Raw genomic sequence first — 26,753 nt, 5'->3', positions numbered from 1 at the left:
TGGCTCCACCCCGTGCTGACACACTCCTCAGACTCAGAGCCCTTGCTCCAACTCTAAGTTCTGCAAGCTGTTTCATGAGGAGTTTACTTCTCTTCTTCTTAAAGAGACAAGGAGCTTTCAGAGTCAGGGCCACAGGCTCAGTCCCATCTGCATGGTGTATAGCTGAGTACCCAGGGATGGCCTTCTAGGTCCAGCCTGGGTAGGATGACAGACAGCAGCTTCAGTACCCCCAGAAGTGAAACTACACCCCCTTAAGTCCTTCTGCTTTTTCATTAAGATTAGAGAGTATCTATATGGCAGGACTAGCAGGACCTTAGAGATAATCTGGTCCAACCCAAAGAAATGGTGAAATGGCACTTCAGAGACAGAAAGCGACTACTACTAACTACCCTGCAACTCCTGGCAGAACTGCACTTGCAGCCACCACCGAGGGTAGCCTTGTTCCGTCTGTGGAGCAGGTGGCCTTCGGGGATTCAGGCAACTGTAGGAGGATCCTCCCCAACAACCAGTATATTCTGATATTCAGTGGTGTTCCACAGGGAATGGTGGCCATGATATAAGAGGACAACCATTGGTGAAGCAGGAGGAATATGCCTTCTTTCTTGTTCAGGCTTCATACAATACCATGGGATCTGGCTTTGGTCAGACTGCAGCCTACCTTTCTGCCTATCTCCTGGCCCCAGGCTCACCTCCTGCTTGGCAGCATCCTTTGCTCCTACTGACCCCTGCCTGGAATACCTGCCTCCCTACCTCTCTGTGCTGAAGACCTCTCCCTCCCTCCAGCCTTCCCAGAAACCCACACCCAGTGTCACCATTTCACCTATGCATAAGTGAGGCTCTGTTGGTTTCTGGGTTTATGTCCTACCCCACCCCAGCCCCACTCTCCTGGGGTAGCTTGGCCTGTGCACCATGACCAGGGAGAAAGGGGTAAAGCAATGAGAGGGGCTGAAGTAAGAAGCAGCCCACGTGGCCTGGTCTAGGGAGCAGGGAGCATGTGTGTCTGAAGCTGCTCAGAGATGGAGAAAGTATGAATTCAAAGGCAGATGCAGAGGGGTAGGTGGGGAGAAGGGCAGGATGTGAATGTGGGACCAAATTAAAAGCCAGCAGTAGAATCTTCATGTGTGTTGGGTGAGGGTTGTACTGACCTGAAGTTCTGCGCACACATATGTGCGTGTAAAACAGGATTCAAAGATTTATGAGCCCACAGGCTAGAGTGACACCGGGAGCTGCCTACAGCCAGAAGCCAGCATGGTGACAAAAGTGTCATGGCCTGTGGACATACTTCTCTGCTCTAGGCCTGGGCCAGCCCCTGTGGCTCTGCCCTGCTTGGTGAAGGCACAGGGGACGGCAGAGGCAAAGCAGAGCCAGGGCCATCGCAAGAAGGCAAGGCTGATGGACCATTCCTACCCCACTTCACTGAAGGGGGCTCCAGGTGTCACTTAGCTGCGCCAGGGCATGACAACTGAGTCTGTACCTCTGGGTAACTATAGCTCAGCTCTCCTAGGACAGAGAGGTCTAATGATGCAGATCTCAGGAGCTGTCAGCCTGTGAGCTAGGATGGCACTCCTCTTGTACAGTTTTCAGGCAAGGAGGGGTGACAACTTGGTATAGGAAGGGCTATGTGCAGATAATTGCTGCATGAAGTTCAGAGGGCAGATCTGAGCAAGTTTGACTTTCACACCCCTCTAAGAAATGGTCCTTACTGTCTTCATTTCTGATGAAGATGCTAAGGGTATAAGAAGGTTTGTCTGAGGTCATATGAGGCAGAGCTGGAAATCAGAGGGTTTGCTTCAAAGCCCAGGCTCTTAATTGTTCAAGCTCTAGGGCTTTCAAGTGGCCGGTCTCGCCAAAGGGATTTGGACCAGCAGATGCCCCAGATCTTTCTGAGTAAGCTCTATCCCATGGCTCCAAGGCAGTTTGCTGTAGGGGCTATGAGGTGGGCAGTGGGAAATACCTCCATGTGGGCTGCTGGGACAAACTCAGTGGCCTTGCTGCCAAGTGAAGTTCCCATGGGGGGAGAGAAGACAGGACCTTATTAGTGTTCCTACACCTCAAGTTCAGCTATCTGTGTGCAGGCCCCCAAGGAAGGGCTTATTAACCTAGTCTCCTATCTTTCTGCTTACAGGGATCACTAGGCACTGGGATGGGAACACACTGAGTGTTGTCATTCAGTCCCTGCCACCCAAGCCAGTGGACCTTACCTGCTTTCGGGGTTTGCATCAGGGTCTCTAGGTGTGGCTTTCAAGAACCCCCGTCCTTACTAGGCCTGAGTAAGGCCTATTGCCTCATCCTGCCTCATCCTGCCTATTAAGTCCTACCTGGGAGCCACACCTTCCTCTCCTGGTCACCCAGGGCACAAGGTCTCCTTTCCAGGATGAACAAGAATGTGAAACCCCCAGCCATGAGCAAGCACTTTCCTGTCCTTTCTGCTGGCCAAATCCTGCTTACCAGGGAAGGGGATTCTTGGACTCCACTTCCTACAGAGCATCACTTTCCTCATTTTCCTGACCACCTTGATTCTTTCTCAACACCCACAGCTCTCAGGGTTGGTGCTGCCAAAGCTGCCACACAGTCTCAGCTCCTAGCTATGCTGTCAGTTCCCTGGGAACAAGCAGTGGGACCTCAGATGAAGACCCCAAGGACAGGCCCCTATGTTCTCAGTAAAGCTGGGTGCTTCCTGGGGCAGGGGCCAGGCTGCCACTGAAAAATACAGAGGCTAGGTTGTTCAGGGCTTGCTAGGGAAGGAGCAACCATTCTCAGGATTTTTTTTTTTCTTTAAAAAACCAAGATATCAGTGTGTGAGTTGTGTCATCCCAGTGGCAAGTGATAGAGGGGAGTGGGAAAGGTGTCGCGTGCATGACCCACCAGCCCTTGGTGCATTCTGTCCAGTCTCCTGTGCTGGGCCCGACCGCCACTCTGGTTTGCAGAGCTGACCACAAGACGTGCGCCTCCATGCCCGGATAGGAGAGTGCCACATCCCATAACCCTGCTGCCTTCCCTCACCCACCTCCTCACACACACAGACCAGATTGCCTTTCCAACCAAGGCCATGGCCAGAGGCCCAGGTGAGACCAGAGATACAGGTGAACAGTCTCTTTGGGAAGAGGGGCAGGAGGGGATGAGACTCACCTTCTCTCTGTTGCTGGGGAATCATTGGCGGTGGCTGAGGAAAAGCCTGGCTTATCTGACCATAGGCAGCAGGGTAGGCGGCTGCTGGAGGGCCAAAGAGAAGAGGCGAGAGAAGACAACAGGAGGCAAAGAGACAGGGTGAGAGGTGGGAAAGAGAGAGATTTCAGTGTCAGGCAGTAAAGGCTAGCCGGCCAGCTGGTATGTGTTATCTCAGTTGCTTCAGAGGAAGCAGCCTTCAGTCTTTGGTACCAGCAAAGAAGCACAGGATGAGGACTGGAGAAGTGTGTGCATATGTGGGGGTGGGGGTGGGGTGCACTTGGGGGGTCAGGCAAGTCTAATCTGCAATAATGGATAGCCATAGCTGATCTGCCTTCACTCCCTCTCAGAGGGCACTTGTGTGGGAGGTGGGGAGTTGCCAGATGTGTGGACCTGGCCTCTAGGGAACCTGCCAGAGGTAGGCCCCAGTTCAAAAAAAGCAGAGGTAGGACAGTAAAGTCCAACATATCCCTCTGCCTGGCCTGGTTCCCTCAGGGGCAAGGTCTGACATAGGAGCTAGGGAGGGCTCCAGGACCAGTGAGAGAGCTTTCTTTGGTCTCTAGAGGAGGAAGACCAGCTTTCCTTCAGTTCTCATCTCATCAGGGAGCCCACTTACCCTCAGGGGAGACAGCACTGGCTCTTCAAAGCCAGCAATGAGGTAACCTGACCAGATCGGACAACAGGGCACAGGCTGGGTGGGGATGAATGGTTGGCTGACCGCTTGATTTGGCTCATTGGCCCCAGGCCATCTGCTGGCCTCAAGCTGTCTCTTCTCACCAAACACACACTATCTCAGGCTCCATTTTCTCCCAGCAAACTGACTTACTTGCCTGGCTGGTGGAAGCTGCTTCCTTTCCAGAGTCCCTCCTTCTCTCCAACCCAGGCATCTCTGCTTCCTGAGCCAGTGATTGTGGACTATGCTAGGCAGCACCCCAAGTCTGGCCTGGCCCCCACTGCTGCTGTGCAGCTTGGTGCTCCTGGGCAAAGGTGAGTCCAGAGGCCCAGGGGAGCAATCTCTTTGAGGAGAGGGGTTCGGAGGGGCTCTGCAGTACCCTGGCAGTACCACAGGGAAGAGAAATTGGGCCTCAAAGACAAGTAACTAAATTCATCTCATCTGGGGTTCTGCCCAACCACCATTACCAGTCCACCCTGCCATGCCAGGAAAACTGCACCGAATGCTAGGAGGCCTGAGAGAGGGAGTCAGCCCAGAGAGGGTGGGGGTGTGGAGCCAGTATAGCCCTCCCTCCTTCCCCTGAGGACCCTACCACCCACTCTCCCCACCCCCATGCAGGGCCCAGGTCTGGGGTGGGAAGAGGGCATTGGTGCCACGGGCGTGGAAGGATGAATGCAGCCAGGAAAAGAGCCGAGGGGACGCGTGGATACTAACGACCTGCATACTGCTGCACTCCCGCGTAGGCCTGCTGCAGGGGGTCCGCGGCGGTGGGGCTCTGTGCTGCTGGGAAGCCAACGGGCAGAAGTCAGTGGTGCGCACCCAAACTGGCCCCTGCCCCCACCATTCCAGGGACAACATAATAGTTGCATTGCCCCTTCTAGTCACTACATGCTTACTAGGGCAGTGTCTGGGACAGGCGCGCTGAGTGCTGGGCCCTGTTGGAGGTCTCCCTACCAAGCCCAGGGCTCCTACTACATTGCCCTCCATAGTTGGGGGAGGCATGTTACAGCTGGATTAGGTGTGGCTGAGATAGGGGCTCATGCAGAGGAATATGAGGATTGGGGAAGAGAGGCCAGAGGAGGGCTTGATCACCAGGGTCTTGGTAGGGAAACACATGAGCTCCCACCAGGGCTGTAGGGCTGGAATCTGTCAGAAGGGGTTCATCCTCACTGATCCTCAGCAGAAGCCAGGGACAGTAAATGAAGAAAAGCCTGGTAGATGTCATCTGGGTGAAAGAAAGGCCACTGGGGGGCCTCACCCTGCCACTCTGTCCTCCTGGACCACCCACTCCAGCTCAGAGGGACCCCTCCCTCATTCTTTCTTTTAAAATTTAGTTTATTACATATGCCTCATATATTTTTATGTTTACAAATTGCGTTGAGTTGCATGAAAATTCCTCTCAGCTTCACTAACCTTGAGACAGGCTTTTTCCTGACTATAGCACCCAGACCTGTTTTCTCATACCATTCTCTTTAGAAAACATTCATTTTTAATTTACGTTTCCCATTATTTTTATAATATTTATTTTTTAGTTGTAGTTGGACACAATAACTTTATTTTATTTATTTATTTTTATGTGATTCTGAGGACGGAACCCAGGGCCTCACAAGTGCTAGGCGAGTGCTCTACTGCTGAGCCACAACCCCAGCACCCCCTCCCTCATTCTTAAGGAATTTTCACTATGCATGGAGATCTTCTACTCCTGGTCTTGCTGGAGACTCTTGCAGCAGGGACTGGCCACATAGTTGAGTTCCGCTCTATGGGCTGGGAGTAGAGTGCTGCCCACAGACACCAAAGAGCTAGAAAACCAAAGGCCTTCCCCTATCTTCTGCCCTGTAATTCTAGTACCCTTGAACTGAAACTTTGGCAATACATTCAGAGAAGCTTGAATAGGGAAAGGCTTGGTTCATCTTGTGGCCTTTGCTGTCTCTTGAGGAACTGTGGGCAAAAGCGTGAAGCATGCATTAGCGGTGGGCACAACCCTTAGTGACCAAGGTCGGTGATGACTGACATGGGACTGGGCTGGCCTTGGAGGCCCAGAAAGGTGGATAGGACAGATGCCCACTCACATGGAAGACCCAGCCCCATATGTCTGGGCAAACTGGGTAACACAGGATGGGAGGAAGAGAACCACCAGGGCACATCTGCCTGTCAACTCTGGCCAGCCAAGCTATCTGGCTATGCAGTTTTTGAGGCCTGTAGAATGGATAGAATTCCCAACTCTCCTTTTGAGCTCTTTTCCTGAGTTTTTCAGTTAATCACTATTAGGAAATAGCATCTAGACCTCAGGGGAGCCCAGGCTGAGGCAGAGGCCGCTAGAGTCAGTTGGATGACAGGCTTAATACCCCCTAGGAGTAGCAGAGGAGCTGGCCCACTGGGGCTCTAATCAATACTGAAGAACAAAAGAAAGGCTATGATACAGGCTTTTTCCTGCCTGGGGCTATCCCAGTCTGAAACCCTGTTCCTATATTTCCTCCATGGAGACTGGAGCAAGAGCCCCCAGCTGCAATATGATGGCAGAGTGATCTCCTCCTGCCTCCTGCTCCCTCTACCTGTCTCCTCTGCCAGAATCTGAGCTCTCTAGAGGGACAGCCACATCTTGCTTGTCCTCTTGGTCTTCCCAGCTTCTCACCCATGCAGTGCCTTGATGCAGATTAGAAAGGCTACCCCTACATCAGGGCACATAGTTTGGTGCCCTTGTGCAAAATATAACCAGCACAACTTCATGGCAGCCCCTGTCAGAGTGCCAGAAACACAGTGAGTGCCCAGGAAAATAGAACTACTGGAGAAAAAACAGTTTTTTATGTTTGTGAGAGCCACCCTTTCATTAAAGGCCACACTGTGTGTTTCCAACAACTTCTCCATGAAAAAGAGGGAAGGATAGAGAAACTACCTGGGGCTAGGAAGCGAAGAAAACATTCATGAAACCCTTTTCTACTTCTCTGCCTAATGACCTCATTAGTAACTGCCAAAGAGTGAACATTTTGAAGGATCTCGTTCATTACAGTGGCTCCAAACTCCGCATTTAAAGATGGTAAATTAATTTTTTAATGTACTACTTTTCTCCTTTCCTTCCTTCCATCCCTCCTCTTGCTCTGGCAGGGAATTGTTTATGGGAGGTGCCAGATTGTTACAAATGGGGGAAAGAAACATTTCCAAGTTCCATGAGGGAAATGGCTCACAGATGCTGGTGGGGGTGGGGAAGGAAATGGCTTCCCTGAATCCAGAGATCCAGATGGGCTTGGAGGGAAGGAGGAATGGAGAGTCCAGATGTGCTGAGGGTGGCATCTCCCAGCCCATGAGCCTGATATTAGTGGAGTCACTTCCACCTCCAGCTTGCCAAGTCCCTCTTTGCCTCCCCTATCAGCCGGAGCCTTCATCTTCAAATACCACTCCAATACTCTGGGCCCTACCACATCACTTTCTAGAACCCTTTGGCCATTTTTCTGAGGAATTGGAGGTGCCTGTACTACAAGCACTGGAATGGGGTTAAGGACAACTCCAAGTTCAGAGACACAAAATTCTCCTCCTCTATGTCCCTACAGCACAGTGGCTTTGCACTCTGCTGCTGGTGGAACTTTTATACACTATAGATGTTTGAGCCACACTTCAGACAGTGAAATCAGAACCTCTGAGCTTCTGTAATTCTATCAAATCCCTAGATTCTGATGGGCACCCAGATTGGGGAACAAGACCCAGTGGCAGGAGGGGGCTGCCTAGTAGGGGCAGGGATGGTGAGACTGAACTCCTCAGTCCTATTAGGTCAACCTCCTCACCATTTCTGCCCCTACTAGGCAGGTCCCCTCCTGCCTCTGGGTCTCCAGGAAAGGCCCCACCAGAGTGTGCACCTTGATCATCCTCATCTTTCCAATGTCTGCCCACCTGTTAAAGTTGCCCTGAGCCTCCTCCTCAAGGAGGCCCCTGGGGCTTCTTCAGCTTATAGGATTCTCCCATCATTTGAGTCCTTCAGTGTTTTCAACCTGAGAATATTCACTCTTGATTCAACTTCTTTCTGCCTTACAGTCTCTTGGATCTGTAGATGGATTTTATGTTCTCACCTGGACTTCAACCTCCAAGGGGATAGACTATGTCTTGCCCTCCCCTGGGGCCTTCCTTTCACTCAGCACAGACCAGACACTTGCTAATATGCATTTGCACTCTGAAACTTCTCCCTCTGCCCTCTAGGAAAGGGGGACAGCAGTCTTCATATCTTATTACATTATCCTCTGCTGGACTGAGCTCAGGGCTCAGCTTCCCCAGTTGGAAGTTCCCCACACTGATTTTAGTCCACCCTCCAGACAAGAGAGGCAAGCTGCTCTAGGTCAACTGCACACTCTCACTGCGTGACAAGTGCTGAGTATGAAAGGAGTAAAAGTAATCAGGAACAGGCCTTCAGGATTTTCTTGTGTGCCACACTCTGAATTGCAGGTTTGGGAACTGTCCAAAGTTCTAAGTCGCTGTCTGAGGTGCTGTTTTTTGTGCGTCAAGAGACCCGACTGACTGGTGGGTACTAGTTAGTATGTATGCCAACCAGTATGTCTCCATTTCCTTCCCCAATGAGTCTTTTCCTACTAAACGTTAAATCTGATTATTCTTTTAGCTTCTATTCCCTTAATTGTTTTATCGCAAATTCACATTCTGTTAATTTGCAGTTACTCTTGGCCTGGCTATACAAGTGCACCCAGTGTCTTTTCTTCCCTAAGGGAGTCACTGGAATGGGACTGTCATGATCAGACAGCCACATCTCCAAGGGTGGGATTTTAGTCTCTTCTCTCCAACTGCACATTTTCAGAAGCAGGGCAGGAAGCTGGATCTCCTTGATCACATTTTGGGATCTACCAAGGAATGGACAGAGAGCAGGAGCCACATGCTCCTAGTTGTAACAGCAAGGACAGAATGGTGAGTATGCTTCCTGAGGAAGGGAGACTGCCAGATGTGCTCACCTGGGTAGGGGTGGATGCCATTGGCAAACACAGCTTCCGCGGCAGGTTGCCCGTTGGCCTGTGGGGGGAGGCCAGTGAAACCATTCACCCCAATGGGGGACGGGATGCTAGGCACGGCTGGTGCAGTGATGCCCGGAGGGGTGCTGCCACCTGGTTCCAGGGATGCAAAGGGGTTGGGAAAGAAGGGAGGCAAACAGAACAAAGGTGAGGAAGGCCAACCCATGGAGCCTGAGGATAGACTTGGACCTCTTACACCAGCTCAGTCTTAACTGTGAACCATGCCTTGGCTTATCTTTCTGCATGAAATGACTTCACACATCCCAATTTTATCCATCCTTCAACAAAGAGTTCAAGTCCTATCTACCCAATAGATGGGTAGGCTTCTCTTACCACACAGGCTATTCTCATTGCCCTTGGCTTTAATCATACTTGTTTATCCTTCATTCTTTTTCAGAGGCTTTTGCTAACTCTAGCTAAGTCAGGATTGGCTGGTCCTTGTTTGTCCCGTGAGGAGCTGATCTGTCTCCCCAAGAAGTTTTGCTGCTCAGATGAAGGTCTTAATTCTGGTTCCTTACATTGAGGCTCTGAAAGAGGTCACTGCAGAGTCCAGCCTCAGCCCTATCTCCTACAGAGTAGACACAAATGTTCCTGCAGTTGAAGCAACTGTGGTGGTCATGGTGAGGAGAAGAAAGTCAGGATCAGATAGCAATACCAAGTGTCCTCCCTATTCCAGATGGAACCCAAGATATGAATGCTATGGTGATTGCACTGAGGACCCTGAAGTTGGAAAGATCCTTCCTCTTCATGTAAAATCAGGGTTTCCCTTGGATGAGGACATGAGGATGGCCCACTGCCTAAATTCATGAGTATCCCTGAGGTTGGGGACCAAAGCTAAGGGGGAAGTGTTCAAGTTGAGCCCAGAGATAGCACAGTCTTTCCTTGTTTTCAGCTGAGAAAGGAACAGTTCCCAGATGTCAGAGAGATCAGTACTATTATCTGAACATAGAGAGTCAGCTCAGTAAATGAGAGCTTGTGGTGTTGAGCTAGTTATTGGACTAGACTAGGGCTTCTCAAGTTTAACACTACAGTCATTTGGCCTGGAATTTCCTTATTGTGGGAGAGTTGAGCTGTGCATTGTAGGATGTGTAACAATATCTCCAGCCTCTACTGCCAGATTATGGTAGCATTCCCCTCTCTCAGCTGTGACAAACAAAAATGTCTCTGGATAGTGCCAAGATGTCCTGGGGGTTGGGGCAAAACTGCACTGTTGAGAATCACTGAACTGGACAATAGCCAAGCGCCAATCAAAAACATGCTTTGTGAGTTGGGTTTTTTCCAACCCCCATCATCCTTTGATAAAGGTTCTCTCTTGCTGGTTATGTAGTTGTTTTGGAAAAGACCAGTAACTCTAGGTTGGCTTAAAGTAAAATGAAAAATGGCTCTTCCTATGTCTGGGCTAGGGACACAGAACAGGCAGGGCTCTTCTCCTTCAGACCTTGAAGGGCATATCAATTTCTGTGCAGATATTGATTGTTAGTAGAGGTCAAGATGAATTAATTCCTAACAATTCACGGATAAACAAGATCAGAGATATTCTCACCCTGAAATTCCTACCTTGGACTTCATGGACCCATATCCCATCTTCTCTTGCATCCTCACTGATCAGAATATTGTTGAGACAAAGTGCCAGGCAACAAGGCCAGCTTGGGCCTAGGCACCATGTGCTCTTGCCCCAGGATGATTCACTAGTAGCTGAAATTAGGCCCTAGCCTAGACCCAGGTGCTTTTTCATTGGGCCAGGTCCTATGTCGATACCTGTGGGCTCACCTGAGGTTGGGGTCATAGGTGCGGCCGCCAGGCCATTCATGTTGAGGGCCGCCATCTGCTGCATCTGGGCGGCAGCGAAGGCAGCCATGGGGTTCAGGTAGCCACCCTGTGCGACTGATGCCATGAGAGCCGCTTGCTGCTGCATCAGCTGGGGCAGAGGGAGTGGAAAAAATATCACACGCTTCCAGAGGGGTATCCCTCCCCACCAGGGGGCTCAGCTCCTGTGGACCAACTTCCCAGGCCCTGAGCCCCAGGGAGCTGAGACGTCTCCTGGTCACCACATCCAGGGAGCCCTAATGCCTCCCCCATTCCTGCCCTAGTCCTCATTGGCTACTACTAGGGAGATGACTTCGTGGGAGATGACTGCATTCAAAAGTAATAGTAAGGTCTTTGAGATTCTGAAGTTGTTGTGGAGGGTAAGGGAAGGGGACTGGCTTCATGGGTAAGGCCTCTCATTCGTGAGTATGTGACATCCAAAGTGCCAGAGAGTTGGATAAGCCTCTGTAGAGTTAATGGCATAGATTTCTGCCCCAAATGGTCTTAACCCAGAGTCTGTTGGGCAGAAGCTACAGGAGAATCATGAATAGACCCCAGACACCCTCAATGTTGTCAAAAGGTGAGTGGGGAGCAGGAGAGGCTGTTGGAAGTGGCCACAGCTGGACACTCCTGAGGAAATGAGGTGAGCTGGTATGTTTAGAACCAGAACACTAGCTGACTTCAGTGCCATTGTGTGGGGACTGTGGTTACAAGTCTGGAGGCAGCTGGGGAGATCCTGTCAGAGAAGGCTCTACTGTGGAAGAAAGAAGTTGGTGGGCCAGAGGCCTGGGAGAAGGGGGGCCTGAGGTGTCACAGGGGAAGTACAGGTGTCACTTCACAGGACCCTTGCCGCGAATGACCAGAGACTGATAATATCCTTCCATGCATGGGGGCAAGTCAGGGATGAGGAACAAACACTGGCATCTTCCCTCCTCCCCATCAGTGCTTCCTAGGATTCTGCACTGCTTTGGCTAAGTGGGAGGGGCATTTGGGGTATTCCATCTTGCTGCCCAGCGGAAAGCCTTCTCTCTAGTTCCTCTCCTAAACACAAAGACAACAAACCACCTCTTCCTGGCAACCACCCACAACTGGACCAGCCTTCTCTTAATCCTTTGTGAGGTTATCCTTCCTGGGTTTATGCCTGGCTCCACTCACTCCCCAGGGCAGAGTAACATTTTTGGTTATGTGTCCCTCCTCTCTGGAGCTCTGGGAGGAAGCTCCAGAACCTTCGCCCATCTGTGCCCCCACTTACTGCCTGAGCGTAGGCACCGTAGGCCCCGAAGGGGATGGCCATGGGGTTGAACATGCCCATCTGGCCAGCCATCTGCTGCATCCGCCGCATCGTGCGCTCCTTGTCAGTGTCTGCGAACTTGACCACCAGACTGGACGAGGCTCCCTGCAGCCAGGGTGGAATGTGAGACCCACCGGCCCCATGGCTGGTCCCCAGCTGTCAGCACCCCTGGCCTGGGCCTCCTGCTTTCTCTGTCATGCGCTTTAACCGGGTGGGGGCAACAGCTTGGTGCCCAGGAGTATAGGTCTCAGCTGTCAACCTGACAGTGGCATTTTCTATCTGGGTCACCACACACAGGGCTATTCCTTAACACATCTCTGGGCCTCAGTGTCCTTGTCTGAGAAACAGTGTAAGGGAAATGCTCTCCTGTCTCATAGGGAGACTATGAGCACTGGCCCTCTGGCGGGGTCCTGCGGGGCAGATGTCTAGGTTTCCAGCTGGCCCAGCCCCCGCCCCAAGGGCCACACTCACTGGCATGGTCTGGCTGCCATGCAGAGCATTGATGGCGGCTTGTGCCTCGGCGTGGGAGGAGTACTTCACAAAGGCGCACCCTGCGGGGACAGAAGACAGGTTGAGCCGAGCCAGGGGCCAAGGAGAACTGGAACCCCGAGGCAGGGCAAAGGAAGGGCCCAAGAGAGAGGGCGCAACCTAGATGAAAGCAGAATGAGGTGGGGGGGGAGAAAGAGAGAGAGACCAAGAGACAGAGCACACAGAACGGAAAGACGGGCCCAAAGGCTTGAAAGCACCCCAAACCCTGCCCTCCCGGTCCGGACTTGGACAGCTCCGAGTCTTGCAAGCCTCGCTCCCAGACTCCCTCCCCACGTGGCTGCACGCCCCGCCCACGCACCCTTGCTGTTGCCGTCTGGCCCGCGCAGGATGGTGCATTCCTCTATGTTCCCGAAGGCCTCGAAAAGGCGGCGTACGTCGTCCTCTGACTGCTGCTTATTGAGCATGCCCACGAAGAGTTTTCTATCTTCTAGAACAAAATTAGGAGATGCTTACCGGGGCCGGGTGGCGCGGAACGGTCCCGGGGGTGGGAGGGAGGAGGGCACGGCGGGAGGTGGAGGATAAGGGGCGGGGGGAGGGAGGATTGCGGGAAAAGGGCCTGGGGGTTCACAGCCGGAAACGGGGAGAGAGCAGGGAGAGGACCCCCCCATAGCTAGAGCGGGTTTCGAGAGGGAGGAGTTGAGCAGCCAGAGTGTGGCCGCAGAGGAGCAGGATGGGAGAGTAGGGCATAGCGATGGGAGCAGGAGAGGAAGGAGGGAGCTGGGTGGCAGCAACTCGGCCTCCTCCTGCCTAGAAGGCAGGCAGCACGCTTGAGGAGCAAAGCCCCTGGTCTGGCCCTCGCCTAGGGCAGAAGGGTAGTCTGGGCTCCCTGTTCCTTTCTCCCCCTCCTTTTAACACACATTGTCTTCCCCAGGTGCCAGAATTTTTTACAGTGGCCACTTTGCTCATGCTGTTCCCTCTGCCTGGCGAGCAGTCTTCATAAGGCTGGATTCTTCTCTTCTAGGTCTCAGTTTAAAATATCGCCTTCTCACCATGCCCCTCGTGCCTCCTCTCTCTTATTCTCAGTCCCCCATCCCTATAGCCAGAATTTCAAAAGAAAAATTATCTACTGCTTTGCCTGTGTAGTTGAATTTTGTGGGGCCCTGCCTGGCCCATCCCAGGTATGCTCCAGAGGGAAGAAGGTCCAGCCTTTCTGCTGCGACAGAAGAGGTGCTCAGTATCATCAAGAAACAGAATGGATGAAGCATGCCCTATGCCCTTCCTAGGTGTGCACTTCCTTTCTGTCTCCCTTGCTTTTACCTCCATCTTGATGTCCAGTGCTTGGTCTGGACCTTCCTAAATGTTCATCCTGTAAAATTCAGCCTGGGGCACTTCCCAGGAGCCTGTTTCTGTAGGTGCTTCAGCAGCACCCATGCTGTGATGAGTGTCAATTTGTTTGTGGACCCCAGTCAGTTATGTGCTCAAGGTGATGGGGAATCCCACTGGGCTGCATGGATCTGCAGCAGCTTGTAAATGAATGCAAAAGGATTCCTGCACCCAGCACATCCTTTGTTCTTTCCACTCTTCTTAGGACTGTTGTAACAAAAGAAGAGTGGCAGAAGTGGTGCCCCTGACTTATAACTTCCTAGACTATGTTATAAAAGGGAGCAGCTCTTGGCTGGCTCTCTCTTTGGGGGATATTTGCTCTGTGGAGACCAACCACCATGATGTGAAGCCCTCCAGTGAGCCCACACGGACTCCACTGATGCACCCAGTGCACTCAGCTGAAGGCCAATGTCAGCCACCAGACCTGTGAGTGAATGAGTCCTTAGATAATTCCAGCTCCTGACCTGTGAGTCTTCCACCTGAGACTCAAACATTCTGGAGTAGAGGCAAGACTTCTGAGCCCTGTGAATTCCTGACCCTCAGAATCTGTGAGCATAATAAACAGTTGGTTTACACCACTTGGTTTTGGGCTAAATTAGAATGCAGCCATAGTGACTGGAACGAGGTCCCAGTGGTGGCAGCTCTCAGCAGGCACTCACTAGATGTTTATGGACTGGTAAATGATTGACACAGTGAAAGCTGCAGAAATGCTGACCCCCAAAACTGCAAATAGTAATGTGTTTGTGATTTCCTCTGAACACAAGGGCACTCAGACCCTGATGTCCCTCTGTTCCCAAGGTGGTTGATTCGTGTCCCCCCCATCTCCCTCCAGAGAGTCCTCACTGCCCAGAGAGTTCAGATAGAACTAAGGGACTGTTCCCTGGTCTAGAGCAAAGCCAAGCAAGCAACCCCAGGTCCTCTGCAGAGAGCTCTTACCCTGTGGGTACCCCTTAGCCCAGATGCACTGGCACTGACTGTGTTCTCAATGATGAGGTGGTGCTGGATCCCTGTTCCTTCCTTAACCTGCAGGACCCATTGGCAGTTTCTGTTACCAGCTCTGGGACTGGGAACAACATCAGCCTGGCCCTTCACATAGTTGGGCTGAGGCAGAAGTTCTGGTGCCAGAACCCAGCCCTATACCTGCCTCAGCCTGGGCTGCTCTATCTGACTCTGGGTCATGGCAGGACTTTGGGCATATTTCACCTCATCTCCAGTCCTGTGGGGTTCCCAGCTCATCAACTCCAAACCAAGGGGAAAAAACAGAGGGAGAGAGTGAATGGGAGGAAGTGAAGAGGAATAGAAAGAGATGAAATTAGAAGTGGAGAGGGAGAGCCGAGATGGCAGGAGACAGAGGAAAAGGAATTTGAAACAAAAAGCAAGGAGAAGAGAGGTGGGCAGAAAGAAGAGAAAGAAACAGAGACCAAGGTGGGGCCCTAAGGTTAGACTCAGGGCAGCACACAGCAGTAGCAATGTTTCACTTGAATGAAAGGGGAGCTTTTCCTCCTCTTGTAGAGCAATTGAAACTTCTCTGAGGCAAAGCCCAGTCTCCTCCTTCCCCCAGCCCTTGGCTCCCATTAAATGGAATTTCCAGAGAAACTTTGAAGTGAAACCCCGCCCCTTGCAAATCCCTGGCCCTCCAGTTTAGAAATTCCACTTCCTCTATTGGAAAGAAAAAGGAAGGAAAGAGAAGCACCTCCTCCCCCAGCCTGATTTAAATGCTGGGACACAGCTCCTTGCCTTCCCTCTCCTGACGTCTGAATGTATTCCTTTATTATCATTATGACAGCTTTCTGATTGCATTAAAATTCATCCACACGTGTCTTCTATCCAGCCTCTTTCCTTTTGCCAGTGGTTTTTTTTTTTTTTTTTTTGCTAATTTCTCTTCCCCTCCCCTGAAGTCCTTTGCCTGCACATTTCTTCATTGCAAGCCTGTGTCCCTCTGGAGACCTTTCTAAACGTGTAGGAGGCCAGGCTTCCCCTCTCCTGCCCATCCCAATTTCCTCAGGGAAAGTGCAGCTAGTCTGCCTTTCTGAAGGGTTGCAAGAAGACACCTCAGACCCACTTCTTCCAGGTATTCTCGAATTAACCCCACCTCACTCAAATGTTTGTTTTAGGATCCTTGAATGTGTTGAGTTTGTATTCTCTGTTTCTAGTTGGGTTTTTTGTTACTGTGGTCCTAAGGCTTGTCTTTGGCTGGAAGGATTCTGAGTTCCCAGCAGATCTCCTTCTGGGCAGGCTCAGGGATTCACACCTGACTATGTAACTAATTGCTCCTTGCCTCAGTTTTCTAGATCTGTGAAATGGGGACAAATATATTCTCCTCACATAGCTAGGATTCTGGGAGATGCTGCAGGGGTAATGGCCTGGAAAGCAGTAATAGTGGGGACTAGTTGGGTTTCTCTAGATAGAAGAAAAAGGAAATGGGATACTGTGCCCCCTTGGTTTTCCCTGCCCTATTTTGGCCAGGAAGATCACCCCTGCTGTGAGTAGACAGAGTAGACAGGTCCTCCTCTGCAGAGAGGATCCACACTTAGGGTAGAGAGGGCACCTGAGATAATAGGATGGACCAGACTTGGGCTGTGGGTGACCAGTGAAGAGAGATTATCACCCTGTAATCTACTCTCCCTGCCCACCTTCTTTCTGGTTCCCTAGGCAATGTCCCAAGCTCTGTTAGATGACGAGTAGTACCATTCAGCTGGTGTCTTGGATCTGATACCAACTTAGCAAGAGTCTCAGAGACTGCCTGAGCTTCCTGATGAGTGCTCACCTTCCTCCAATGTGGACACAGATCCTAACTCCCAATGTAGGCTGAGCAGACCCTGGCCACACCCAGCTCTCTAAGCTGGGGACCTTGGGTGATGGGGAGGCTCTGGTGGGCTCCCTCTCCTGGGTGCCCTAAGTCACTGTCTCCCATGATCAGGGTGTAAGAGGGCTGCTGCTCCTCTGAAAAGTTATTCAGGTAGACATTGCTGGAACTGGCCAAAGGAGATACGGTGAGGAAAGTCCTCAAAGCCAGTGTGCAGGTGGGCTGAAGATGCCCCTGACTGAGAGATCACTGAGACCCCTGGGGGGTTCCAGGATATGGTGAGCGATCAGAGGCCAGCATTGGGAGTCTGTCATCCTCCACTCAACACAGGCCAGCTCAGGTCAGGACACCATGTTGTGCCACCTTCCAACTCCCAGGGCCAAGGCCAGTACCCAGCACAGGCAAACATTGACTGTCAGGCTACACAGGACATGCCAGAGGCCTGGAGGAAGTGCAGACATCTCTGTACCTCCCACCCTGGGGTCTTTATATGGACTCCTCCTGGGCATGGGGTAGAGCAAAGGGAGCATGTTCCTGTAGTCATTCAGCAACTGCCTGACAAACACTGTCTCTGTACCAGAAGTTTCTCTAAGCACTGCTTCTATAGAATTGAACAAAAGGTGGAGATACTCACTGGAGCTGACATCCAGAGGGGAGCCAGTACCTCCATAATCAATAGGTCCTCTAACAAGACAACGGCTAGCTGGGATGCCACATTGCAGCCCCCAGAACCAGTGTGCCTATCTAAGGAGGAATGAGGCCACAAAGTGGTAGAGCTGGCAGAACCCTGGATAACACCAAGGTCTTGTGCTTTTCCGGAGAGGCAGCACCTGGGTGCACAGGAGTGCCCTCAGCTGAACCTCAATCAATCCCAGCCTCTTGGTCTTCAGTGGCATGGCCCTTGCTGCTGACTCCTGCTCTTTTAAAATGGAGTACTTATGTCTGCAGGTATGTGGGAGCACCTGGGACTCTGGGGACAGGGAGTGTGGTTCCCAAGAAGGACTGGAAAACAGAAAATGGGAGCCAGTCCCAACCCTGCCTGCAACCAAGGGGAGGGCAGCTGGGCTCTGTGCCCCATATCCTACCCCTACAAAGTGGATAAAAGTATCGGATGGCAGTCTTTCCAGGAGAGGCTGGGCCAGAGCACCTAACATTTACTGGATTTCTCCTCTGGCCACTCCTTCAGCAAATATTTATTGAGTACTTACTCTGTGCCTGGGAATTGCCTGAACAGAGGACCTGAGATAAGTCTTGAGGGCCCTTCTGGATTTTCTCTTTAAATAGGTTGGGAGGTTATGCATGGTTCTGAGATTCCTGGAGAATCTAAAGTCTTTAGACCATGGGTCCTAGAGTCTCTGCCATAGCTCCAGATAAGAGAGAACAGACAGGCCTGGCAGTCTGTCTTAAATCCAGTAGTTCAGGCTGGGCTGCAGGTTGAAGGGGCTGGTTGGGGAAGGGGAATGTGGCCATATCCTGAAGGGTCCCAGGAGGAGGTCATATGCATAGGGCAGATGCCAGGGCTCCCGGTGCACAGCAGAATTTGAACCAAGGCTGGGAGGTGAGGGACCTTTGGCTGCCCTTCTCAACTGCTCCCAACTAGTTCCTTCCTATGGCAAGACTTGCAACTCAAACCCTGGGGAGGTTTGAGTGCTGTTCCAACAGCCTCCTTCCTGCTGTCCTTCCCACCAACATAAATATCTTCCATTTCTCTGGCCTCAGAATGTTTTTTATTCTTCCTGAACTCCAGTCTAAACCTGAGCTTTGGTTTCCTGACCTATAAAGTGCACTGGGTAACACCTCTTGGGAAGCTATAGGCACATATGAAGGCCCCAGTGGAGTCTGATTGCCAGAATCTCTGTCTCCACTGGGAGACAAGACTCTTGTGCTCCTTCATCTAGGGGTGTCAGGGCAGAACAGGGGACAGGGGTGTCAGGGCAGGAAGGGTTTGCATTTTTAAAGGAGAGTTAAAAAAACAGAAGCATGATGTGTCTGTGGTGGAACCTCAGGATTAGAACAGGCCTCACAGAGAGATATTTTAGGGCTCTATGTTAGCCAGTGCCCCCCACCATACACACACACCCCAGAAGTGTGGGGAGCATGCTGCTGGCCCTGCAGAGTGAGTGGCCCCTGAGCAAGGAGGAGGCGGGTGACAGCAGTACCACTCGACTTGCCAAATGCCAGCATCCTTGCGCTAATGCTCAAATTCCGGTTTAATTTTCAAAATTTGATTCGCTCATTACCATCGGCACTAAACAATATTTCCTGCTTAAGGATAGACGGCTGCTGGGGCACTGTGGACGAGTGTTCAGATGGTTAATGCCTTTTATTACTGTAATAGACTTCTACTATCCTCTTTCCTCCAGCTGCTGAGGCAGGGTTTGTGGGGAGGGAACTGAACTGGGGAGAACCCTGGGGCCAGGGGCCAGCATGGGAATAAATGGCTTTGAGGTCTGCACATGGTGGGTGGACAGAGGGGTGGCTGGGAGATGTGGAGATTCAAAGGCAACATCTTAAGAGTGGGAGGAAACTGTCAGACACTCATGATGACAGAGCTGGAGGCTTTTGTTCTTTCCTGTAGACTTCGGTCCTGAGGGTAATCAGGACCAGCAAGAGCCCAGACTCAAGTACCCCACAGAATGGCCCCTCAGCTGCTGGGCAAAGCCTGAAACCCTGGACTATCCCATGCAGGGTCCTCAGGGGTCTCTTAGACTGCTTGTTTCCCATGGGGTCTTCCCTGATTCAAGGTGTATCCTAGGTCTCAGGCTCATTTGCTTGGTGCCTAAGGGCCCAGAGGCATGGGTCTAGGGGGTGAAGGGCACAGTTCTTCTCTCTCACTTCACCTGTGGGTCGGGGAGTTCTTCCCTAGGAGGGGGCTGGGAGCTACACCTGACCCAGAAAGGAAATGAGGCTGTCTGTCAAATCCTAGTTCTACCATGTTTTTGTTGTGCAAACATAAGACAAGGTATATACATTCCCTGGGCAGAGCCACATGAGAAATAAGTAAGTTAAGATACACGAGGCTTTTAGCACAGTGCCTGGCACAGCGCGTGCTCAATAAATGCAACTATTATGACTGTTACAACCATTGTAACTGGGCTGGTAAGACAGCAATACCCCTCCCCCTAGAGGTGTAGAGAGGACACTTGGGGACACTGAACTGAACAAAGTCATGCCAGGACAGGTCAGCTTAAGAAACCAGGCTTTCCTTTCCACCACCCTGACCATCGATCAGGTGGTGTTTTGGAGACCACTGAGATAGTCCTTGGCCTACCTGGATTGAGCAAAACAAGCAACACATTCCCGAGAGCTACACTTCAGCATTCCTATGAGCCATTTCTATGAATTCTCCCAGTCCAGATCAGCAAGCACCTATGGCTCTGAACAGAAAATAGAAATCAAGCTGATTCATCCAAATCTACATACATCTGTGCAATTTTTAAGGTTGCCTGACTACCCTTTCCCAAATCCTGAGGCTTCCTTGGCCTTCTCCTTGCCAGCCCTGGTAGAGTCACCTCATAGCCTTTGACCTGCGATCTAATCAAGAAGGTGCTGCCAGGGTTGAAGGTCTGCACCACCTTCTCCAGAGCTTGAGAAACCAATAGTTGCCTACTGTCAGGTTCGTAAAACCAGAGTCGCTGACCATAGATTTATGATGGATGGCACTCTTTCCAGAGTCGCTGACCACACCAGGGTGATGCGCTCAGGTTTTAGATCCCTCTGCAGCCATGCAACCAGGATGACTGCCCTCCCTGAGAACAGCCCCTTCACTTGGAATATGGGGTCACACGTCAGGCCTCAGGGAGCTCTCAGCATGAAGTAGACCAGTTGAGAGGACAACCATGCCCTCCCTCCTCCCCCCACCACACTGTGCCAGAGCCGAGCCAGCAATGCAGCTGGGCTGGGAGCTGCCTCCTGAGGATGAAAGCCTTCCTGCCTGGGAAGAGGCTGAAGGAGACATCAAACCAGATCAAAGGCTGCTGGGATGGGGACGGAGGAGGGGGCCGCAATGGAATGCAAATGAAGACCCTCACCCGGCTCCAACCCCCCCAGGGCCGAGGCAGTGCCAGGCCTTGATCTGCTCCATTCCCTCTGGGACTGGGTTGTTTGATGTCAGGGGTGGGAGGAAGCAGGAGCTGGAAAATAGCAGCCAGTCCTCCCTCCCTTGCATTCCTTTAGCTAACTCTACCTTCTAAATACTTCAAGATTAGCAGAATACAACTGTCACTAATATGGCATTATGTAAAAATGTGGATGTATAACCGATGTGATTCTGCACTTTGTATTTGGGGTAAAAATGGGAGTTCATAACCCACTTGAATCAAATGTATGAAAGATGATATGTCATGAACTTTGTAATGTTTTGAACAACCAATAAAAAAAAAAAAGAAGTAAAAAAAAAAAAAAACTTTTTGGAACTAAACCAAAGTGAAAAGATCCTCTTTTGTATCCAATAATTTTACCCCAATAACAAAATTATGTTTTCATTCCTTCAGAGGACATAGAGGAGAATGTTAAAGTAGCTTTATTGTAAGAGGAAAATAAAGTTACTGAAATTACATCAAAAAAAAAAAAAAAAGATTAGCATCCCACCAAGGCTTGGACTCAGAGGGTGGATGGGCAGGGTGTCCGTGGCCTACTCTCATGTCCATCCCTGATTGTCCAGAGATCCCAGTTAGCCTTACAATCCCTCCTCCATCTCTCCCATCTCTCTGCCCAGAGCCTGGTGTCTTAAAGTTCCCTGAATGCCCAAGAAGTAATTCTCTTTCCTTTGGAGTCCGCAGGCCTTCCCCACCCTCTGATCTGGGGGCTGAGAGGGGCCTCTTTTTTCTAACCTGCTTGTACAATCACCCCTACCTGCAGTTTCCCCACTCCAGCTCCAAAAGCCCCTCCGTGGGCCCTGCTCAGGGCAGAGGTATGGCTCCTGTAAAGAGGGCTTGCAAGGGTAGCTCTGTGCCCTCTGGGGGCTTACAGCATGTTTGTGCAGACAGAACTAGAACCTGATATCTATCACCACCCTCTGGGAGGGGACTCCAATGGTCTCTTTGGGCCTGAGAGATGATTCCTTGGCATTTGGGTCCTGAGTTGGGCAGGAGCTGAGCCCTGGGGGCTCTGGAGACCATACCCACTCCCTCACTGCCCCTTTCAGGCCCGTGCCCCTCCACCTGTGAGTCTGCGTCAGGCCTTCCAGCGGGAGCCCAACACTGTGGAGGTTCTATGTAGAAGTCACCTTTTGCTGGGGCGCTGGTGCGCAGCCATCTCTCCAGGTAACTGATTATATATTTGATCTGCTACATTATCCTTACCAGGCGCACGGCACACGACAGACGGCCTGGAGCTCTGTGGGGACTTCTCAGCAGCAGAACCCTGTTGTCTAATGGGGTTTCCGCTGGCGTCTGGTACACTCACGGCATTTCACCCATCACAGGATAATTTATAGCATAATGGGGCCTTTTTTTCCTTTATATCATGCAGGAGCATAAATTATGGCCAGTTTGTCCTCGGCTCTCAAGGAGACAGACAAAGGAGGGTTTCATCCCAGCTAGGGAAGGAGGTTGCTACAGGGGCTAGGTAGGGCCAGGTGGTCCACGGGGGAGGAAGAGACAGGAGGAGAGACCAAGGGCTACTGTCAAAAGCATCTCACTGACAGGCAAAATATCATTTCCGAGTGGCCACAGTGCTGGGGAAGAAATAGAAGACCCCCTTGGAGCTGTTTGTCTCTATTAACTGTGGAGCAAGGGATAGCGAGCTGAGTGGGGCAGCTGCTCAGTCTCAAAGCCACAGGATGGTTGTTGATGCCTACAGGTGACCCTCCATGCCTGACCACAGGCTGATGCTCCTGTGAGCTGTGGCCCAATTTCCCATGCTGCCCTGAGAGGGTGGGTACTCATGGGCTCCCTTGAATTCCCTGTCACTGCTAGAGACAAAACACAGCATACAGGGCAAGCCACCTGCCCCTCTGACCCACTGCCCATTTCTAATATTGAGGGTGATGCCTTGTTTCCTGTGGATGATGGAGGAGCTAACGGCCTGCTGCTCAGCTTCCTGAGGAGACACGGCACCTCAGAATGTAAGGTACTTTTCTAACACAGGAGTCCCACAGATCAAGAGACTGGCCTAAAGGCCACAGCTCCCAGCCCCTCTCTACCCTGGTCCTTTGTGCCAAGGACCTCTGGGGATCCTGAGTAGATATGGGATCTTCAGAGTCTGTTTGGCCTTGCCTCCTCCATCATGATCCAGTGTGAAGAGATGCTTCCTGACCACCCTGGCAGAAGCCCCACTGGCCTATGCAAGACCCAGGACACAGCCCTGAAGAAGGCCATCTTAGGTGCCTCCCTGGATCTACTCAGAGCCCAAGGCCTGCTCCTCTTTCTCAGGGCAACCCTTTGGAGATTAGCACCAGCTGTCTTGGATCTTGTCAGATGGTGGATATCAGTCCTGGATGCGTTGAAGGCCACCTGGAGGATTTTGAAAATATAGATGTCTAGGGCTGACCCCTGAGATCTGGATTTGATTGATTGGTGTAGAGTACAGGCATCAGTATTTTTGTTTTTGGATTTTGAAAGCCATTCGGGTGATACCAACATGTAGCCAGGGCTGTGAAGGATTGCAATGGGTCTTTTCCAAGCTGTCCCCTCTTGTTGTGCACCATGTCTCTGGGCCTCCCCCTGCCTGCAGGAGTGCATTCCTCCAGGCTGCAGGATTCGGGGCCTTGTTTGTGCTGGGAGTGATGGAAGCACTCACCTTCTATTCCTTAGTGCCTGATCCTGATCCCTTCCGTCACTCACAGGACTCATCCTGAAAGAATGCTCTGATTTGGGGAGGTGGCATGAGGGGGAGTTCTCTAGGTCAACAACCCTTAGACATGATTTTGCAAGTCCCCTCCTCTTCCTCTTCTTTTCTTTCTTATGCCCCTTCCCACTTCCTCTATCAGCCAGCCCTACTCTGAGAGAGAAGACTTGGACTCTCTTTAATCAATCCTCTGGTTTTCTTCCTCTCTCACTTTGACCCAGTCACCTCAACCCTCCTGGAGGGAGGTCATGCCACACACCCCATGGAAACTGGAGGCCCATGCTTAAGTACACACGGTGTTAACTCCTAACTGATAATGGACTCCTGATAGACACAGAGATGGATGGATGGATGGTAGACATGATTAATAAAGGCTAGATATCCAGATTAAATGTTAGATGATAGATAGATACACAGATGAGAGAAAAATGATTGCAGAAAGCAGATAGATTTATGATGGATGGCACATAAATGTCGACAGGTAAATGTGAATGGATGGATGGCTAAGATGTTTCTAAGGACTTCAGATAATGGGGTCTAAATGAAAATGGTCAGAATATTAGATGTGGGGGCACCCACACCTGTTTGGGTACTGACTCTAAAAGGAAGAAACCCTCCTCAGCTCCAGACGTATCATTCTCTTTCAACTTCAGGCCCTGAAACTCCACATTTTCCAATGAGTTTGTGGTTATATGGGTTGCATTCAGGTTGGTATATTCTGGACATATGAAGATTTCTCTTGGTTTCTCTGAGTCTACAGGCAGGCCACGCCCACCCCCTAAGCCCCCACTGTACTTGATGAGGACCTCTCTTCCTGTGGGGAGGGATGGATCCAGTATAGGTGCTTGCTCCTCAAAGGCCAAAGAAATGGCTTCCAGCCCCACAGAGAGGGGCTTTTGGAGTTTGACAGGCATGATAGATGGCAGGTGTCAGCCCCTATGATGTGCACAGAGATTCTTTCAGCCATTGGTACTTTAAGCCAAGACCATGCCTTCATGTCAGGTGGACAGGATAGCAAGTTCTTCCTGAGCACTCACTACAGACCAAGCAACATTCAGAGCACTTACATTTTATGAGGTAGTTACCCCTATTTTACAAATGAGGAAACTGAGGCATGAGAAGTTTGACAACTTGTTGGAGGTCCCACAGCTGATAAACAGCAAAGCCAGGATTCGAACCCATGTGTTCTAGCTCCTGAGCTCTCTTCTACCATGCAGAAGGTAGTCCTTTGCTCTGCTCACCAGTCCAGATGGCCATGAAGCTGCCGTGAACTCAGGGACACATGGCTCTGGAGACTGCATGACTTGCATTATGTGTAATGACTAGTGAGATTGAGTGGGGAGTGTCAGCTTCCTCAAGGGAACAAACTATTTTGAAGGGTGGCAGCATGTTAACTGTTGGTGTGTGGCTGGCATTGCTAACAACAGAGGAACCTGCTGTTGTCATTAAAGGCGGGGGTTTCCTGAGGCCTTCTGGTTGGCAATATTTGGTTACAGAGTGAAAGAAAGGGGGTCTTTCATGTCTCAGACACCTGCTTTGGGCTGCCCTGGGTCCTTCCAGTTATTCACTAATTAGTCATGCTGTCAGTCAACAAACTACATTAGGTACTTTGTTAGGACAAATCAGAAGTAGACTGACCTTTGGGTAAAAGTACTTCCAAATTAGGGTCTGAATGACCCAGCTGTGGAAGGGCAGGGCCGGATGCAGATAATGGGGTGAGAAAGGATGGGGACAATACATCATGGCACATGAAGGGTTTGCTGGGATGCAGCATCATCCTGGCTGAGGCCATGGGCAGTGAGGACAGACCACCTTGCCTCCCATCTCTGGGGAGAGGTAAGGAGAAGGAAGGGAACCTGGTGGTAGGAGAAAATGCGAAAATCTTTACTCAGCTCAAGGGCCTGTTTACAAGGAGCTGAAGAATCAGGTTTTGAAAAGCAAGACATGACCCTACCACTGAAAGGTCTCAAGGGAGGTGACTTTGAGTGACAAACACTGTGGAAGCCACTATGCATGAAGCAGGTGCCCTAGGAGTGAAGGAAGTGGGTGAGGATTCTGGCTTACTGTCTGGTACCCCCAGTTCACCCTCCCACTCTTCTGCAGCCACATCTGAGAACCTTGTGGTTGCCCCCGGGGAATGTCCTGACAGTCAGCTCTGAGCCAGCTGGGCATTTCCACACATTCCACTCACTTCTCACTACCTGTGACAGGATCACATCCCCATTTGACAGATCAGTTAACAGAGGCTCAGTAAAGACTGAAGCCCACACCCACCAGCAGTGAGTAGTGTGGGTGGAGTTGGAGCCTGGCCTCTCTAACAGCTGCATCAGGCCTTCTCTGTCCTGGGCAATAAAGTAAAACACAAGCCTGGAATTCCATTTTGGGGTTCCACACCTTTGGATTCAGCACTGCCCTCTCCAGGGATGCCTTTGAAATGTGGTGGCTCTTGTCACCTCAACATGACAGATTTTACCAGAAAATGTCTTTTATGATCAAAAGGACTAGCTAAGCTTTCAGGCCTGTAGTGTCTGCATGGAAAAGGAGAAGGGAAGGAGGCATCCTGAAAGGAAAGGGCTGGGATCAGGGTCAAGGGAGGCCAGGGTGGGAAGGAGGAGCCTGGTGACTGAGAGAAGGACTTTGTGGGGAGGCCAAAGAGCAGTCAGGCCGGGCTGGAGGGGAGGGCCTGCAATAATAACAGGATGCATGGTGGGGTGGGAGTGCATGGATTGTAGGCGAGGAGCTCCCAACTGCAGCCGGGGCTTAGGGTGAGAAAGAGGGGGTTGAAAAAGCTGATGGAGGAAGAACTGGAGGAGGAGAAGAAGGGACAACAATGGCTCTCAGTCTGGGTCAGCCCTTTATGGCCAGAGCAAGTGTCCCTGCCTGTTCCCACCCTCCTCTCCACCCATGGCACAACAGCTAGACCGCTCATAACAGAAGTACCATGCTTGAGGTCTCAGGCACCTCAAATTTGTCTGCCTACTGCATCAGAAATAGTTTTTTTATAGGTATGTGTGACTATTTTTTAAATGCACATAGATGCTGTTGTGATCGAAAAAATACAAATCCATTTGAAAGCACTGCCCAATTCAAGGTAACTTTTCGTCATTTTGTATTCTCTCAAACAATGGATATTCAGAGTGTAACATCTGTCAAGGGGGGTGCTGATGCATTTTTGATGTTAAAAATGGCTCCTTAACCTTGAGAAGCCTGGGAATGCTGATCCGAGGAGGGCAGAGGGAGCTCTGGGGAGGAGGAGCAAGTGCTGCAGCACAGTGAATCCCAGGCTGGTCCCAGCTCACCTGCAAGAGCACAGCAAGACAGTGCAGGGCAGGGACCACCCCAGATACACAG

At 51.1% G+C, this 26,753-nt stretch overlaps 1 protein-coding gene across 13 annotated transcripts in view; it reads right to left on the bottom strand.

Moving 5' to 3' along the window:
* Positions 1-26,753, bottom strand: part of Celf4 (CUGBP Elav-like family member 4) — a 290,930-nt gene that overhangs the window by 13,892 nt on the left and 250,285 nt on the right. For 4 of the 13 annotated variants that reach the window (XM_027935558.3, XM_027935569.3, XM_027935583.3 and 1 more), the window contains exons 4-10: positions 12,783-12,911; positions 12,407-12,486; positions 11,897-12,040; positions 10,609-10,756; positions 8,782-8,931; positions 4,553-4,618; positions 3,130-3,213 (exon numbers count right to left, since the gene is read on the bottom strand). In XM_027935558.3, coding sequence (XP_027791359.2) covers positions 3,130-3,213; positions 4,553-4,618; positions 8,782-8,931; positions 10,609-10,756; positions 11,897-12,040; positions 12,407-12,486; positions 12,783-12,911 — 801 coding nt within the window. The remainder of the gene's footprint in view (positions 1-3,129; positions 3,214-4,552; positions 4,619-8,781; positions 8,932-10,608; positions 10,757-11,896; positions 12,041-12,406; positions 12,487-12,782; positions 12,912-26,753) is intronic. The other 9 variants (XM_027935571.3, XM_027935554.3, XM_027935564.3 and 6 more) reach the window with 6 other exon arrangements.

This window comes from Marmota flaviventris, chromosome 16, assembly GCF_047511675.1.
Source record: "Marmota flaviventris isolate mMarFla1 chromosome 16, mMarFla1.hap1, whole genome shotgun sequence".
Taxonomy (NCBI): domain Eukaryota; kingdom Metazoa; phylum Chordata; class Mammalia; order Rodentia; family Sciuridae; genus Marmota; species Marmota flaviventris.
Note: the sequence above shows the minus strand (reverse complement) of the source record. Positions and strands in the feature narration are given on the sequence as shown.